Source organism: Leptidea sinapis, chromosome 9, assembly GCF_905404315.1.
Source record: "Leptidea sinapis chromosome 9, ilLepSina1.1, whole genome shotgun sequence".
Taxonomy (NCBI): domain Eukaryota; kingdom Metazoa; phylum Arthropoda; class Insecta; order Lepidoptera; family Pieridae; genus Leptidea; species Leptidea sinapis.
Genome location: NC_066273.1, coordinates 10,299,388 through 10,313,383, shown reverse-complemented (window position 1 = coordinate 10,313,383; position 13,996 = coordinate 10,299,388). Strand labels below are relative to the sequence as shown.

The following is a 13,996-nucleotide window of genomic DNA, read 5'->3' as shown; positions in this document are numbered from 1 at the left end:
GTAATGGTAGTCTTTCAGTAATGGATTTATAGTGATTTTATAATCTCCACACAACCGAATATTACCGTTAGCTTTGACCACCGGCACTATAGGTGTGCCATAGTCTGACCTCTCAACCTTGCATAAGACCAACTGGAGCCTATCGAGTTCCTTTTCAACTGCGCCTCGCATCGCCAGTGGCAAAGGGCGCGCTTTTACAAACACCGGCGTTTCATCCTTCAACAATAATTTAAATTTTGATTTGAATGTACCGAGGCCTTCTGCGAATACTTCTGGAAAATCACTTCTTAGTGACGTCGCAATTGAGTCGCTTTCTGTTAAATTCTGACATTCTACCATCGCCAATTTTAATTGCTTAATCCAAGTCCTACTCATCAAAGGCGGACCCCCCTTTTCAATAACATATAAATTTAACTTTGCATGATTCTTCCCACACGAAACATTGACAATAATGTATCCTAATGTCTCAATAACGTCGCCAAACATAATATTTTTTCTTTTAAAGGGATGTTCAAGAAGTCCTTATGGTAAAAATCTTTGGAAATGGCCGATATTTTACTCCCAGTGTCAATTTCAAATTTACATTTTGTATTTTCGACATTTAGTAACATATAATAGGGTTCATCACCCTCACTATTTATTACTAAATTATAAAAGTGACAGTCCTCCACTTCAGAGTCTGAGTCATTGAAAAAAAACTGACCTTTTTTTGGCTTCACTCCCTTAATATACTCACTTTTATTTTTATCACACACTGCTTTTAAATGGCCTTTTTCACCACAATTATCACACGTGTAACGCTTAAACCGACACTTGCCTTCTGAATGGCCGTGTTCACCTCAACGCTGCGCCCGGCCGGCGCCCGCTCCTCCGACCCGATGTAGGCCGTCGCCGGGCGGCGCTGTTCCCAGCCTCTGCGCCCGGTGCGTTCTGCCGCTTCCAGCGCCAACGCCAATTCCACTGCTCGTTTGTAGTCAATGCTTTTCTCAACAAAAATCCTCGACCTCATGTCTTCATTGAACAACCCCAAAACAAATTGATCACGCAGATTGACCTCCAACCGGGAACCAAAGTTGCAAGTTTTTGCTAAATGTTTCAGCGCTTGAAGGTAATCTCGAACACTCTCGCCGTGCCGTTGAGTCTTTTTGCCTAAAAATGTGCCGTTCTGCAATTTCCGATCTCTCAGGTTCCAAATGTTCCTTCACCAAATTGATAAGTTCACTATAAGTTTTCGATTCTGGGGCGTCGGGAGCGATTAAATCACACATTAACTCGTAACATTCGGCACCTACTACCGTCACTAAAGTAGCTACTTTTAACTCTCTTTTTATTTCATTCAATGTAATAAATTGGTTTAATCGGCGGATGTAGGCATCCCAGTTATTATTGCCTACATTAAATGGTTCTAATTTTCCTATAGGTATGATAATAGATTCACACGCGAATAGTTAAAAATGAGGTTACGTAGTCACCTCGTCGCCAGTGATGTGTACACAGGTACGCGTCAATGATACACGACAGTCGGATTCAAACTGGTTCATTGGAACGGCTACCTTACACAGATGCAACACTATTTACCAGAGACCCTATATTCAGAGGACGCATGGAGAAGAAATGAGAAACACCTGAGCACATGCTTTCAGAGTGCAGAACTGAGCTTAACTTTCGGAACTTCGGCTGAACAATAAGATATTTTATCTCCAAGTGTCTGATGCCGGTAGTATTATAAAAAAGCTGCTAGACTTAGGGGAAGGTCTGGGTTGGTTGGAGTAAGATTACGAATGGATACGCAAAATGCCCTCAATAGAAGGCTAAGTGTATAAACAGCACCAGACACTTTGTTTAAATACATCACCTTAAAGAGTGTTGATGGCCCAAGCCAATGGTGTTTTATACATATAGACAAAGTTATACAAAAACTAAGCCGAGATATTGAGTATGCCACAAATTACACCATATTAAACTTCCACTGCTATATCTCTACATTGCCGCATTTACTCCAGCTGTTTAAAATATTCTTGGTGCCTTGGTATCTTGGTTCCAACATGAGCTTGTATTTGGCTCTCTACATGTAACATGTAGGTAGGTTTATACTAAATGAGTTCACAATTAGATCTATTCTTTATATTGTGGCTTATGTGGAAAGGTCACCACAACTGAGCCAATGTCACGTTTCAGTAGATCACCAAGCTTAGAGTGTGTTATTTGATCGGTTTTAACAAATTTTCAAATGTTTACTGTAATGATTGTTGCCCAGATAGAACACAGTTTTATTTTCTTATTATACTTTTACGTATTATTATCTTAGTTTATATTATGTTATTAGTTAGTAATAATAAGTTTGTAAGTAGTAAGTAGTTAATTGTCACAGCAGCACCTATGAATGTTGTGTACATCTGTTATTGGTACTCACATTAGTAATTTTATTTACACCCATGCTTTAAATCCTCTATTAAAGATTCTGAAACAGTTAGCTTATTGCCAACATTAAAACACCCAATGTTCTAATAACCATTACATCATCCGAACGAGTGTTGTAATGTTGTACTGAATTTCATAACAACACTCCTATTTTTTTTTCAAACCCTTTATGCTTAAAGAGTTTTTACAGACAGCCACATTCTAATTGCTCGATGCGTGGTATCTGTATGAATTTCAAAAAAAGAACATTTTCGTTTACTCGCGTTCCACACTACCAGAACGCCGCGGGCCGTAAAATCAAAGTAGGTTATTCGAATCCCCGCCATTTTTTTCTTCGATATTTTTATTGTTTTGTTTAAAAAAAATGAGCGATTCATTTTAAACGCTGCAAAAGAACATAATTTTCAAGTGAATTTTGATTATTGCACTATACAAAATGTAAATTACTACTAAATTTCATTAATACTTAGTTTATTTGTATATAATCAGTAATGGATTATATTAGGTTACTACTAGGACTGGTGTTTTAATGTTAGTAATAAGCTAACAGTTTCAAAATCTTTTAGAGGATTCATATTCTGGGTGTAGATAAAGTCTTGTATGCAACTGTTGATAATTAGGTATTAAAACACTCATGTGATACTATTATCACACTCGGCATCGCCTCGTGAGTTAAATCCACATTCGTGTTTTAATGCCCCCTTATTACACAACAGTTGCATAAATAACATTTCTCGTAATACTACTGTTGATGTATCATTAAGATTAAATAAATAAATACCTGAATCAAATATACGGGCTGTTAGATTATAATGGAATTTTTAAAATCAGTTCAGTAGATCCAGAGAATACCACACAAACTTTACCTCTCAATAATATAAGTATAGATGAAGTTACAATTTTTTGCAGAAATGTAGCAACCTCATCTAAATTTCACTTGGTGGACTTGGCTGGTTCCGAGCGCATAAAGAAAACTAAAGCTAGTGGAAAACGGATGCAGGAGGGAGTTAAGATCAACCAGGGACTATTGGTACTTGGCAACGTTATCTCTGCACTGGGGGAAGGCACAAATAGCTTTATCGGCTATAGGGACAGTAAACTCACAAGGTTACTACAAGGTGTGTATACAGAAGTTTTCTTATTTTATTGGGTAAACAATTTGTTAAGTTTTTAAAGTGATAACACTCACTTCTAGGATTAATATACAAATAAAATTTGGAAACAAAATTCTATGAACGATACGGGACTCGAACCCACGACCTCTCGCGTTCCGTGCGAGTGCTCTGCCAACTGAGCTAAACGTTCGAGTGACGTATCGTCATAAAATCTTGCATGCTTTGTTCATTTCTCTGCTAACCTGCTCAACCCCAATATTTGCATATTACATTGACTATAAATCTAAACAAATCGAAAGTTTAGCTCAGTTGGCCGTACAAAATTTTTATATATTTGTAATACCACGCAAAATAGTCGTCAAATTGCCTCAAATATAGTAATAACCTATATTTGTAATACCTACCAGGTAAAACCGAACTAAAAGATTTTGAAACCTCTCTTATTTACCTTACAAATAGCGAACGTACACGATAAAGATGAGTTTACAGTTTATTAACTCTTAACCTTAGTTAAATCTTCTCCCTTGATATGATATAATATAATATACAGATAATAATACACAGCGTCCCGCTACAATGGCGACATTAAAAGGCATAAAAGGCATTTATTTTCTCAAAATTGATTCCTTTAGAATTATTTTTGATGTCATTTCTAATAACTACTAGATACTACTACTGCTTCGGAAACAAATGGCGCTCTGAGAGAGAAAAAGCGACGCAAGAAACTCTCCCAGCATTCTTTTTTTGTGCTCTTTTCAATAAAAATATACAATATTGTACAGTCATTTCTATCGCTATAAAATAATCACAATCTAGTCCCAGGCTGTCCGATCATTTAGATACTCAGCAGTGGAGTAATAGGATTTACGACAGAGCAATTTTTTTTATAAAATATTTAAATTTATTTATAGATAATGCCTGAACAGTGGCTGGGACTTTATTGAAGAAGTGTATACATTTACCCTTAAAGCTATTATGTATCTTATGAAGCCTACTAGAATTAGTTACAAGCAATCCCTTATTTCTAGTGTTATAATAATGAAAATCAGTATTAAGAGCAAAAAGATGACGATTTTTGTGAACATATATTAAATTTTCATAAATGTACTGACATGAAACAGTCATAATATTTATTACTTTAAATTTTTCTTTGAGAGACTGTCTATAACCAAGCTGATATATAGCACGAACAGCTCTCTTTTGCAGAGCAAACACTATATCAATGTCAGCAGCATGACCCCATAGTAAAATACCGTACGTCATGATACTCTGCAAATAACTGAAGTACACTAATCTAGCGGTCGCAACATTCGTGTACTCTCTTATCTTTCTAAATAAACAGCGTAATAGACAAACACTCTTCTCATTACGACGAAACTAAATTTAAAATGTTCATGTGTGCTTGTTTTACAGATGTGCTAGTGAGATAGTGAACTGTGTAGTATTTTGCTTTTGGTCAATCCCTATGACAAATATTGATAAACGACGTCTAACACATAATTAGAAATTAGAGTGTTTACTGCGTATATAAAATGTAATACCTGCAGGATATTTTACTGAATATGTTCTTCGAAAATAAGCACCACGAAAGTAGAATTGAAGAATCAATATTTATCTGTGAAATGTTTCTTTAGTTGGTTTGTTGCTATATGTAACAACACAATCTAATACAGAACACGACATCATTATTGTTTTTAAATAATATTCGTTAAAACACAACAATAACGATAAAAAAAATTAAATTAAAATGCGGTCCAATTTGACAGGAGACTAATGGACACTTAATTGTTTCAAAACGGTTTCATGGTCTTCATCTATTCCGTCCCTTTCTCACACCTAGGTTTTTATGTAAGGATAGTTATCTCACTTTCACATATTACATTACGGCTTATGCTAGTATATTAGGTTTATGGTTTAATCATTGAGAGCAAAATTCAAAGAAATTAACATCTTGACTGTTGCTTCTCAATATATTCTTGATAATGTAATGTATGTTCATAGGCACATAAGTGAATTTGCCAGAAACTGTCAGAACAGAAACCATAATGTTAACACCAGGAACAGACATAAACTTATGATGCCTACTACTCGGCTAAGTCGAGTTAGTAAGTCTTTTGTGGGGCGATGTATATGCTTTTACAACTAGATCCCAGAAAATGTTCAAATCAAAAGTATAACGTTATTCAAAAGAATTATTAAAAAACGTTTGTGTGGTAAAGGTTACTATAACATAAATGACTTTCTTAATGATACCACAGATTGGGAATGGAGTGACCGCCCTCAGTCTATTAAATAATAAGTTTAATTGTACAATATTACTTTGTAAACATATTTATTCGATGAAAAAAAAAGCCCGCTGAGTGTGTTGCGCTTATTATTCTCAAGGTCTGAGGCATTCATTTTGGAATGGGTGGTAGTTTTTTTTGACTCTCAATAAGTGATGTCACATCCTATTTTGAATAAAAATATTTGAATTTGAATCTTTGTCAATCAATCAATCAATAAAATTCTTTATTTGCGTATAAACATGGTATTAAGTTACGATGGTATAATCTTACAGTTTCACATGTTGCGCCAGGCTTAACTAGGCATGCAAATTAATTTAATATAGTAAATAGTCTAATTTAAATAACACATAACAAGATTAGATGATATATTTCTACATGTCAGAAACAATAAATTGTCTCCTATTATTTGAGCAACATTCAGGCAAGATATTGTGTATGCTAGTGTTGTACAATATTGTGGTTGCGCTGATTTAAATCTTGTCCCAGACTTTTGTTGCCTGATGATATTTATATAAATTTTTAATAAGCTATGCACCTCTTCTTCTTTACATGCTTTCCGCTATTGAACTCCTAAACCACGCTACGGATTTTGATGCCTGGTTTGTACCATCAGTTTGATATTAATGTAAAGAAGTTTTTATGTTTTAATTAAACTTAATATTTCTTTATATGAAGGAAATAAGCTACGTAAGCCAAAACCGTAAAAGATTTATAAGATAACTAGCTAACCCGGCAAACGTTGTTTTGCCATATAAATTGTATTGATCTTGTGCTTGCTAGTTGATAAGAGATGGCGCTAGTTGTATTCATTAGTAACAATCACACTTCCTTTATATTTTGTATAATTCACACTATAGTTTTATAAATTATAGCCTATTTGTTAATCTGGTGTGTAAGCTATATTATTGTAAAGTTTCATCAAAATCTATTCAGTAGATTTTGCGTTAAAGAAGTTCAAACATACATCCAGACATACAAACTTTCACATTTATAATATTAGTAGGATTGTAGTTCGTAGAAACCCAAAATAGAATCACAATGGCATATATTTTTATCCGTTAAGGCATTCATTCAACGTAGCTTATTAGATCTAAATCTTAACTGTGTTTTTTAAATAAACGTGAAGTAAAGTTATACCAATTTTAAAACTTTTTGTCTTTATCTTACCTTTGTTACTACTGAATTACATGACAGGGAGAAGTAATTTTAAATATATATTATATTTTATATGAAGCCCTTCGAGCGTCATTTGCAAACAAAATTGTGTTCCGTAAAAGTCAGCTGCCTGCACCAAAGTTCTCAATACATTTTCTCCCCATTTTTGTCTGAATTACGACCTAATGGTGACTTTGGTAACAAATAATAGCCCTATCTAATTCAATTCAGGAACAGGAGATTTCATGAAAATATTTTGCCAAATTGTATCGTAGCTGGTATCCATTATATTTGCCTTTCAATTAATTAATTGCAAATACCTATGTACCCAGAATATTATATATAAATCCATAGACAGTCTGGGTGGAAACTCCTTAACTCTGATGGTGGCATGTGTGAGCCCCGCTGATTATAATCTCGACGAGACAGTATCAACGCTGCGGTATGCGGATCGGGCCAGACGAATCCGAAACAAACCTATCATCAACCAGGATGCGAAATCGGCTGAAATTGTTAGGTAAGTGTTATGATAAACATGGAAAGTTTATGAATAGTGAAGTATATTCTTTCGTAGTGTGTCAGTATGAGACTGACTCGTGGTGATCTTTTGATGTTAAACATCTATAGGCGAGGGTAAACCTGATTGTTAGCGTGGCGATACAGGCCGTGGCGACACATCGCCACGCTATATGATGGAATATATTATGTACTATATATTATATTTTGAAATATTTTTTAAACAATATTTTATTGAAAATATTTTTTAAACGACTTAATTGAATGTTTTTTTTAATCAATATTCTATTGACTGTTTTTTTTTTTTAATATTTTTTTTGGGAATACTTTTTTTGTTTAAATATTTTTCTACTCTGTGTCCCAGCACACATTTCGATTATTTTTTTATGAAAAAGGACGACAAACGAGCGTACGGTTGAGTCACCGCCGCCCATTTTCTCTTGCAACACCAGAGGAATCGCAGGAGCGTTGGGGGCCTCTGAGGAAGCTGTACGCGCTTTTTTAAAGTACCTATATCGTATCGTCCCGGAAACACTGCACAAGGAAGCGCATTCCAGAGCTTTGTAGTACGTGGAAGAAAGTTCCTTGAAAACCGCAGGAGGAACGCCTCACATCCAGATGGTAGATATGATATCCTAATTAGTGGCGTGTCGTGCGAAGGTGGATTATAGTTTAGTTTTTCTTTCGGATATAATGGGAGAGGGACTACGAGACTAGGTACTGTTAACCAGATGTTAAGTCCCCACCGACCATACTGTCTTAATACATCAAAACAGAAGTGTTGCCAATGTGCTTTTTTTGGGAATGGAGCGACCGCCCTCATGCTATTAAATAATAAGTTTAATTGTACGATATTACTTTGTAACCATTTTGCGCCCGTTCTTCTCAGGTCTGAGGCATACTTTTTGGAATGGGTTGTAGTTTTTGACTTTCAATAAGTGATATCACATCCTATCAATACACAATCACTACCATAAGAATTTCATACGACAGTTCTTTTTTTTTCTTCTTCAAATTTTTTCTGTTTTCACTAAAAAGTGAATCATTTGTAGGGTTTAAAATTGAGTTTCCTAGGGAACATTTTATCCAAAGATTTTTTCTGATACAGTTTGTGTGTTACTATTTTGAGTATAACCCTTTAGTAATAATCAAACGTACAGCAACAAATTTAATTGAAAGAGTTATCACCCTGGCGCGTTCTGTTGGCGTTCAATAAGGATGGCCTTTCAAAACGTAAAAATAATAATTAACCTATAAATATGTAAATTTACAGATTGAACAAACTAGTCAATGACCTAAGATTACAACTTATTGGTAAATTGCCACTAATGAATGACGAAAATGAGTCATCATTAAAAGAAGAACTTGAAAGAGAGAAGGCAAGGTATCAAGAACTGTTAAAGAAACACAAACAGCTTACGGAATATCTCAGTAGCATGGTAGTTGATAACACAAATCTATGTGAGAAAGCTCTTTTAGCTGAAGCTGCGAAGGATAAATTTGAACGCAAACTCAACGAATTAACAGAACAGTGTAATACAACAATTGAAAATTTGAGCTCAGCTGACAACAACGATGAAAAGAAATCAAGTGTTGTTGATTACTTGAAAGAGATAAAGACGCGTTTGGAGGATCTGCAATCGATCAACGTCAAGTCCAATGAGGAGTTGTTGGATCATGAGATAAAGGTGTCGTTCATCAAGGATGATGCTGATGGTGACAGGAATGAAGATGTTTTGGAGATGACTGAGGATCAAGCTGTGATGGAAGAGGAGAAACGGGCCATGGGACAGGTACTTTTACAATATTTCCAAATAGTAAGAAACAATAGTCTTGCTATTGTTTATTGGTCATTTTAATGACAATGTGCTAATTTTTCTAAAGATGAATATGAGGCCTGGGATTGGGTGATTCAACCAGTTTCGTACAAAACTTGCAAAATTAACCGGCATCTTTGAAGGTCAATGTAATGTAATAATAGCTCTTGGTTTATACAAAAATCTGACCATAAGCTCTATTACAAATAAAAATGCAATTATTTTTATGTTATATGTAAAATAAAACTTAATGTATTTATTTATTGAAATCTCAGTATCAAATAAAAAATAATTATATTCTTGGGATCCACACAGTTCTGAAAATTAACGGGAAATGAAAATTTGCGCTTGACAAGGGCCCGTTTTTTAGTTTTATTCTGACCACTTGTGAGGTTTCTTTACCTTAAGCTTCTTAAACTTATAGTTACCAAAAACAAAATATTTGTAGTTTTATATATATGTACGTGTTTATCGCTCTTGTATATAATAATTAAGGTTTATATTCATGAGTTAGTTATAGTAAAATGTTATTGTGCTACTGTTCTGCTGGTCCTCATAAAGTAAATAAAAATAAAATATTATTCCAATTCTTTCGCAGATCGCACTCAACCAAGAGCTACAAGAGCTAAACCGAGCAATGGCTATCAAGAAGACTGTGGTGAAGGCAATACTTTCTAACAACGAGAATATGCTCGAGAGTCATCAGAATCTGTTGGAAAATGAAGAGAAGATAGCACATCTTGAGAAAGAGAGAGACGAATTGTTGCAGCAGGTGAAACATAACAAGGTAATTGTTAAATAATTTTATTTGTGCAACACCCACGTTGTATTACACCTTAATCTTTAAGTGTGACCGGGCGATTATTCCGTAAATATTAAAGATATAAAAAAAAACCTAAAACTGATATTGAATTCATGTGACCTAATCAGTAAAATGACATAAATAACTTTATAAAAATCAAATGAGAAGTATCCAAAGTTTTGATATTAAACACTCCCATACATTTAATAAGTATGCCATAAAAAAAGTTAAATGATATTAAGATTTTACTCGATCAAGCACAAGCAGTGATCGTCGGTACAGTTTGGGGTCTACTATAAATGTCCTCAAAATTACTGGAATAAAAGTTGATGTGATTTACCACTGATAGAGAAAGAATTTTTTATTGTACTTTCACCATTAGCAAGGTTCGCAATTTCTCAATACAAGCTATTTACATTTCACAGAGTTCCTCGACAGCTATGGCCTATTTAACTTATGGCCTCGAAGGAGATAGTCAGTGACAGTGAGCCATCCCTACTTCCACTTCTGTAATGACAGCTTGTCGCTAGCTCCTCTTTTTTTTTATTTATTTTACACACAAAAAAGTATTTTACAATTTACTTAAATTTAAGTACAAATATAAACCCAGGGTTTAGCTAAACTTAGGGTGGCTAAATTTTGTTTTTTATAGGAACACATCCAACGTACGATTTTTGTAGCCAATACATTTCCATTCCTACTGTTTTATCTGCTATTCAATAGAATGGGTCATTGCTACATTGCCTCAATTTAAGAAGTTCTTATACCGAGAATACACTGGTTGATACAGGCCACGTTGCCCATCCGAAATTCATACTTTTTCTTTAAAACAAAAAGCCTTAACCCCTTTTTTTTTCAAAATTTTCGAGCTATAAAACAAAGTTGACACTTTTTTTTTTTAATTAACTGGCTCCGTCGACTGAATGTCGACGATTCGGCCAACGTCAAGGTGGAGAGATTTTTTAATTTAATTTAGCTGATTGAAGTATGTAAAGAGCTGATTCAAAAGGAAATGATCGGTTGAAATAGCTGTGGTTTTTTTTGTTAACTGAAGAATAGGCAACAAGAGTTAGTACGGTTAGTTATAAACACCCATAATATTAACTACCTTGTTAGTATCTAATCTAAGTTTAAGGAAGAAATGTGTGAATGTAAGCGGGAATATGTGCCTAATAGAAGCGTAGAAAGTATGGAGGATAGAAATTACAATTTAATATTATTGCGGGAAATAAATTTGTAAAGAATCTTTATGAAAGGGGAATGGCATAAAGTAAGAAGAAAAGGGATGTTGATGGGGCGGGGGATATCCTTCGGTAGAAGGTCATATAAAGGAATTGACAATTTAGGGCAATAGAAAAAAATATGTTCAAGAGTACCTTCCTCGAGGCCACATTCACATATAGAATGGTCCCTTACCCGGATTTGGCCAAAAATACTGGGGAACAGACAAATCCCAAGCAAAGTCGTATGATGACAAGTGAAAAGTTTATTTTGTTTTTTTGAGGGAAGATCCAGGGCTTAGAGGGGATAAAGGGTTGGATAGAACCATAGAATTTACCTTTAGTTTGTTTTGTGGTTTGCCATAAAGCATTCCATCAATAAACCAGAAAGGGTTTAGACATAGAGCGAACTACTAGATCTCGAGGAAAACAGGAATTAAATTTTAATGTTCCAGACTGAATCGGGTCTTTAGCGGACGAGTCTGCAATTTCATTGCCAGTTATCCCTAGATGGCTAGGTATCCAAACTAATGCAACTTCTATTCCCATTATGTGACATCTGTACAGGGATGCCTTTGTTCTTAAATTAATTGTGAAGTTGTTTGAAGATTTGAAAGGATTTTTTGTTAGGTCCAACAAGCAGCTTAATGAGTCAGTCAGGATTAAAGCCTTGTTGATCTTATGTGATTCAACATATGACACCGCCTCTGACAGGGCAATTGATTCGCCAGTAAAGATGGAATTCTGCGGGGGTCTTTTGTAATTTAAAATTATATGGAACTTAGGGATCCAAACTGCAGACCCGACCCAGCTATTGTTGGATAATTTGGATGCGTCCGTGTACAACGTCACCCAATCAGACCAATCAGAAGATAGAATGGAATTAAATTTTCTATTGGCTTCAGGGCAGTGTTTAGTAATTCCAAAGTCAAAGAAAATTTTAGGTTGGAAAATGAGAGACTGTTATTCTACTTCAAAGACTGGGCATAAGGCTGATTGGAAAATGGGAACTGGAAAGGCGTTACATTTAGTATAAGAATTAATTAACGGAGGCGGATTTTTATGAGACCAATATAAAGAAGTGTGAATAGTTAGAGACATAGAGTGCAGAATATCAAGAAGAGGGTGTGCGCTAAATTGGATTACGGATATTAGCACCAGTATGATTCGTAAGCATTTGGACTGGATTTTCTGTACTGAAGTAGAAAACTACCGTAATCAAAATAACTACGGACGATAGCATTGTATAAAAGTTTTTGACAAAATGGGTGGGCACCCCAGCGTACCCCCGAAAGGGCCCTCATAACGTTGACACTCCTCTCACATTTCTTAACAATGTACTTCAAGTGGTGAATACCGGAGAGCTTAGAGTCAAGAAAAAGACCTAGGAATTTAACATTATCCTTAAACGGGACTGATTCATCACCTACTGAGAGATTTATTACCGGTATAGTGCGTTTTCGGGAAAAAATAACCGCAGTACATTTGGGAACAGAAAGAGAGAGGTTGTGGTCTAAGAGCCATTGATTCATATAATATAAAGCAGAATTTAAGCAAGATGAAGAATAGTTGAAAGAAGATGAGATGGAGTATAGTGCTATATCATCAGCATATTGAAGAATTTTGCAGAATGGGCTAACAGTAAGGCCTAGGTCAGAAGTATATATATTATATAAGATAAGACTTATCACCGAACCCTGTGGGAGGCCCTTCCAGACAGTTCGAGGTGGGAGGAGGGTTCCTTGATGGCAGACGGAAATAGAGCTACCCATTAACATATTACAAATGATATTGATCAACCTAATAGGAATACTCAGCTGGTGCATTTTCTGCCTGAGTAGAGGAAGGAAGACATCTAGAAAGACCCCAACAACATGTTCGCTTCTAGAAAATGCTAAACGAATTTCAGAAGTAAGGATGCTTAGGCTGTCCAGCGTACCCTTACCTTTCCTAAAGCCGTAGTGGCTATTAGAAAGGAGATTTTTATTTTCTATTATCCATTCTAATCTGTTTTTTACTAAATTTTCCAATAATTTTGGCCAGAACTGACGACAAAGCAATGGGACGATAGGAGGAAGCAAACAATGGGTCCTTGCCAGGTTTAAGGATGGGTATAATAATTTGTGTTCTCCAAGAATTCGCCATTACACAGAAGGAGTAGAACGAATTGAGAATATTAAGAAGGACTTTTTTGCTAGTGGTAGAGGATTTACAAATGAAGGAATAAGGTATACCATCCGCGCCAGGAGAGGAATTACGAAGGTAATCAAGAACAGATGTTAGTTCGGAGAAGGAAAAAGGATCGTTCATTTTGACTGAGTTGGAAAGGGTAGAAATCGGATCGGGAGTAAAAAGGCAATCAGATTCAGGGACGTAGGGAGGAGCTAGATGGCAAAAGAAGTCATTAATAAAAGAGTTTGGGTCATTGTTTGAAATGTCCGGCATGTCAAAACCTCTACGATACGTTTTTATATTTTTCCAAACGAGGGAAAGGGGGGAACGAGGAAATAAGGATTCACAGAATTAACGCAATCCAAGGGATTTCTTTCTTGATGTGCGAGCAGAAATCTGTTTAAAGAAAATAAAATCTACCATGCTACAAGATGTGGAGAATATTTTCTCAGCTTCTTTTCGCGAGCGGACCATGGCGGAGCATTCAGCA

General features: G+C 35.4%; 1 protein-coding gene across 4 annotated transcripts in view; it reads left to right on the top strand.

Annotated features, from left to right (window-relative positions):
• LOC126966222 (chromosome-associated kinesin KIF4) overlaps window positions 1–13,996 on the top strand; it is a 44,444-nt gene that overhangs the window by 7,405 nt on the left and 23,043 nt on the right. For all 4 annotated transcript variants that reach the window (XR_007729700.1, XM_050810168.1, XM_050810167.1 and 1 more), the window contains exons 6-9: window positions 3,331–3,539; window positions 7,334–7,496; window positions 8,769–9,288; window positions 9,911–10,099. Coding sequence is in view for 3 of the 4 variants with exons in the window: in XM_050810168.1 (XP_050666125.1) it covers window positions 3,331–3,539; window positions 7,334–7,496; window positions 8,769–9,288; window positions 9,911–10,099 (1,081 nt within the window). In the remaining variant the exon portion in view is untranslated. The remainder of the gene's footprint in view (window positions 1–3,330; window positions 3,540–7,333; window positions 7,497–8,768; window positions 9,289–9,910; window positions 10,100–13,996) is intronic.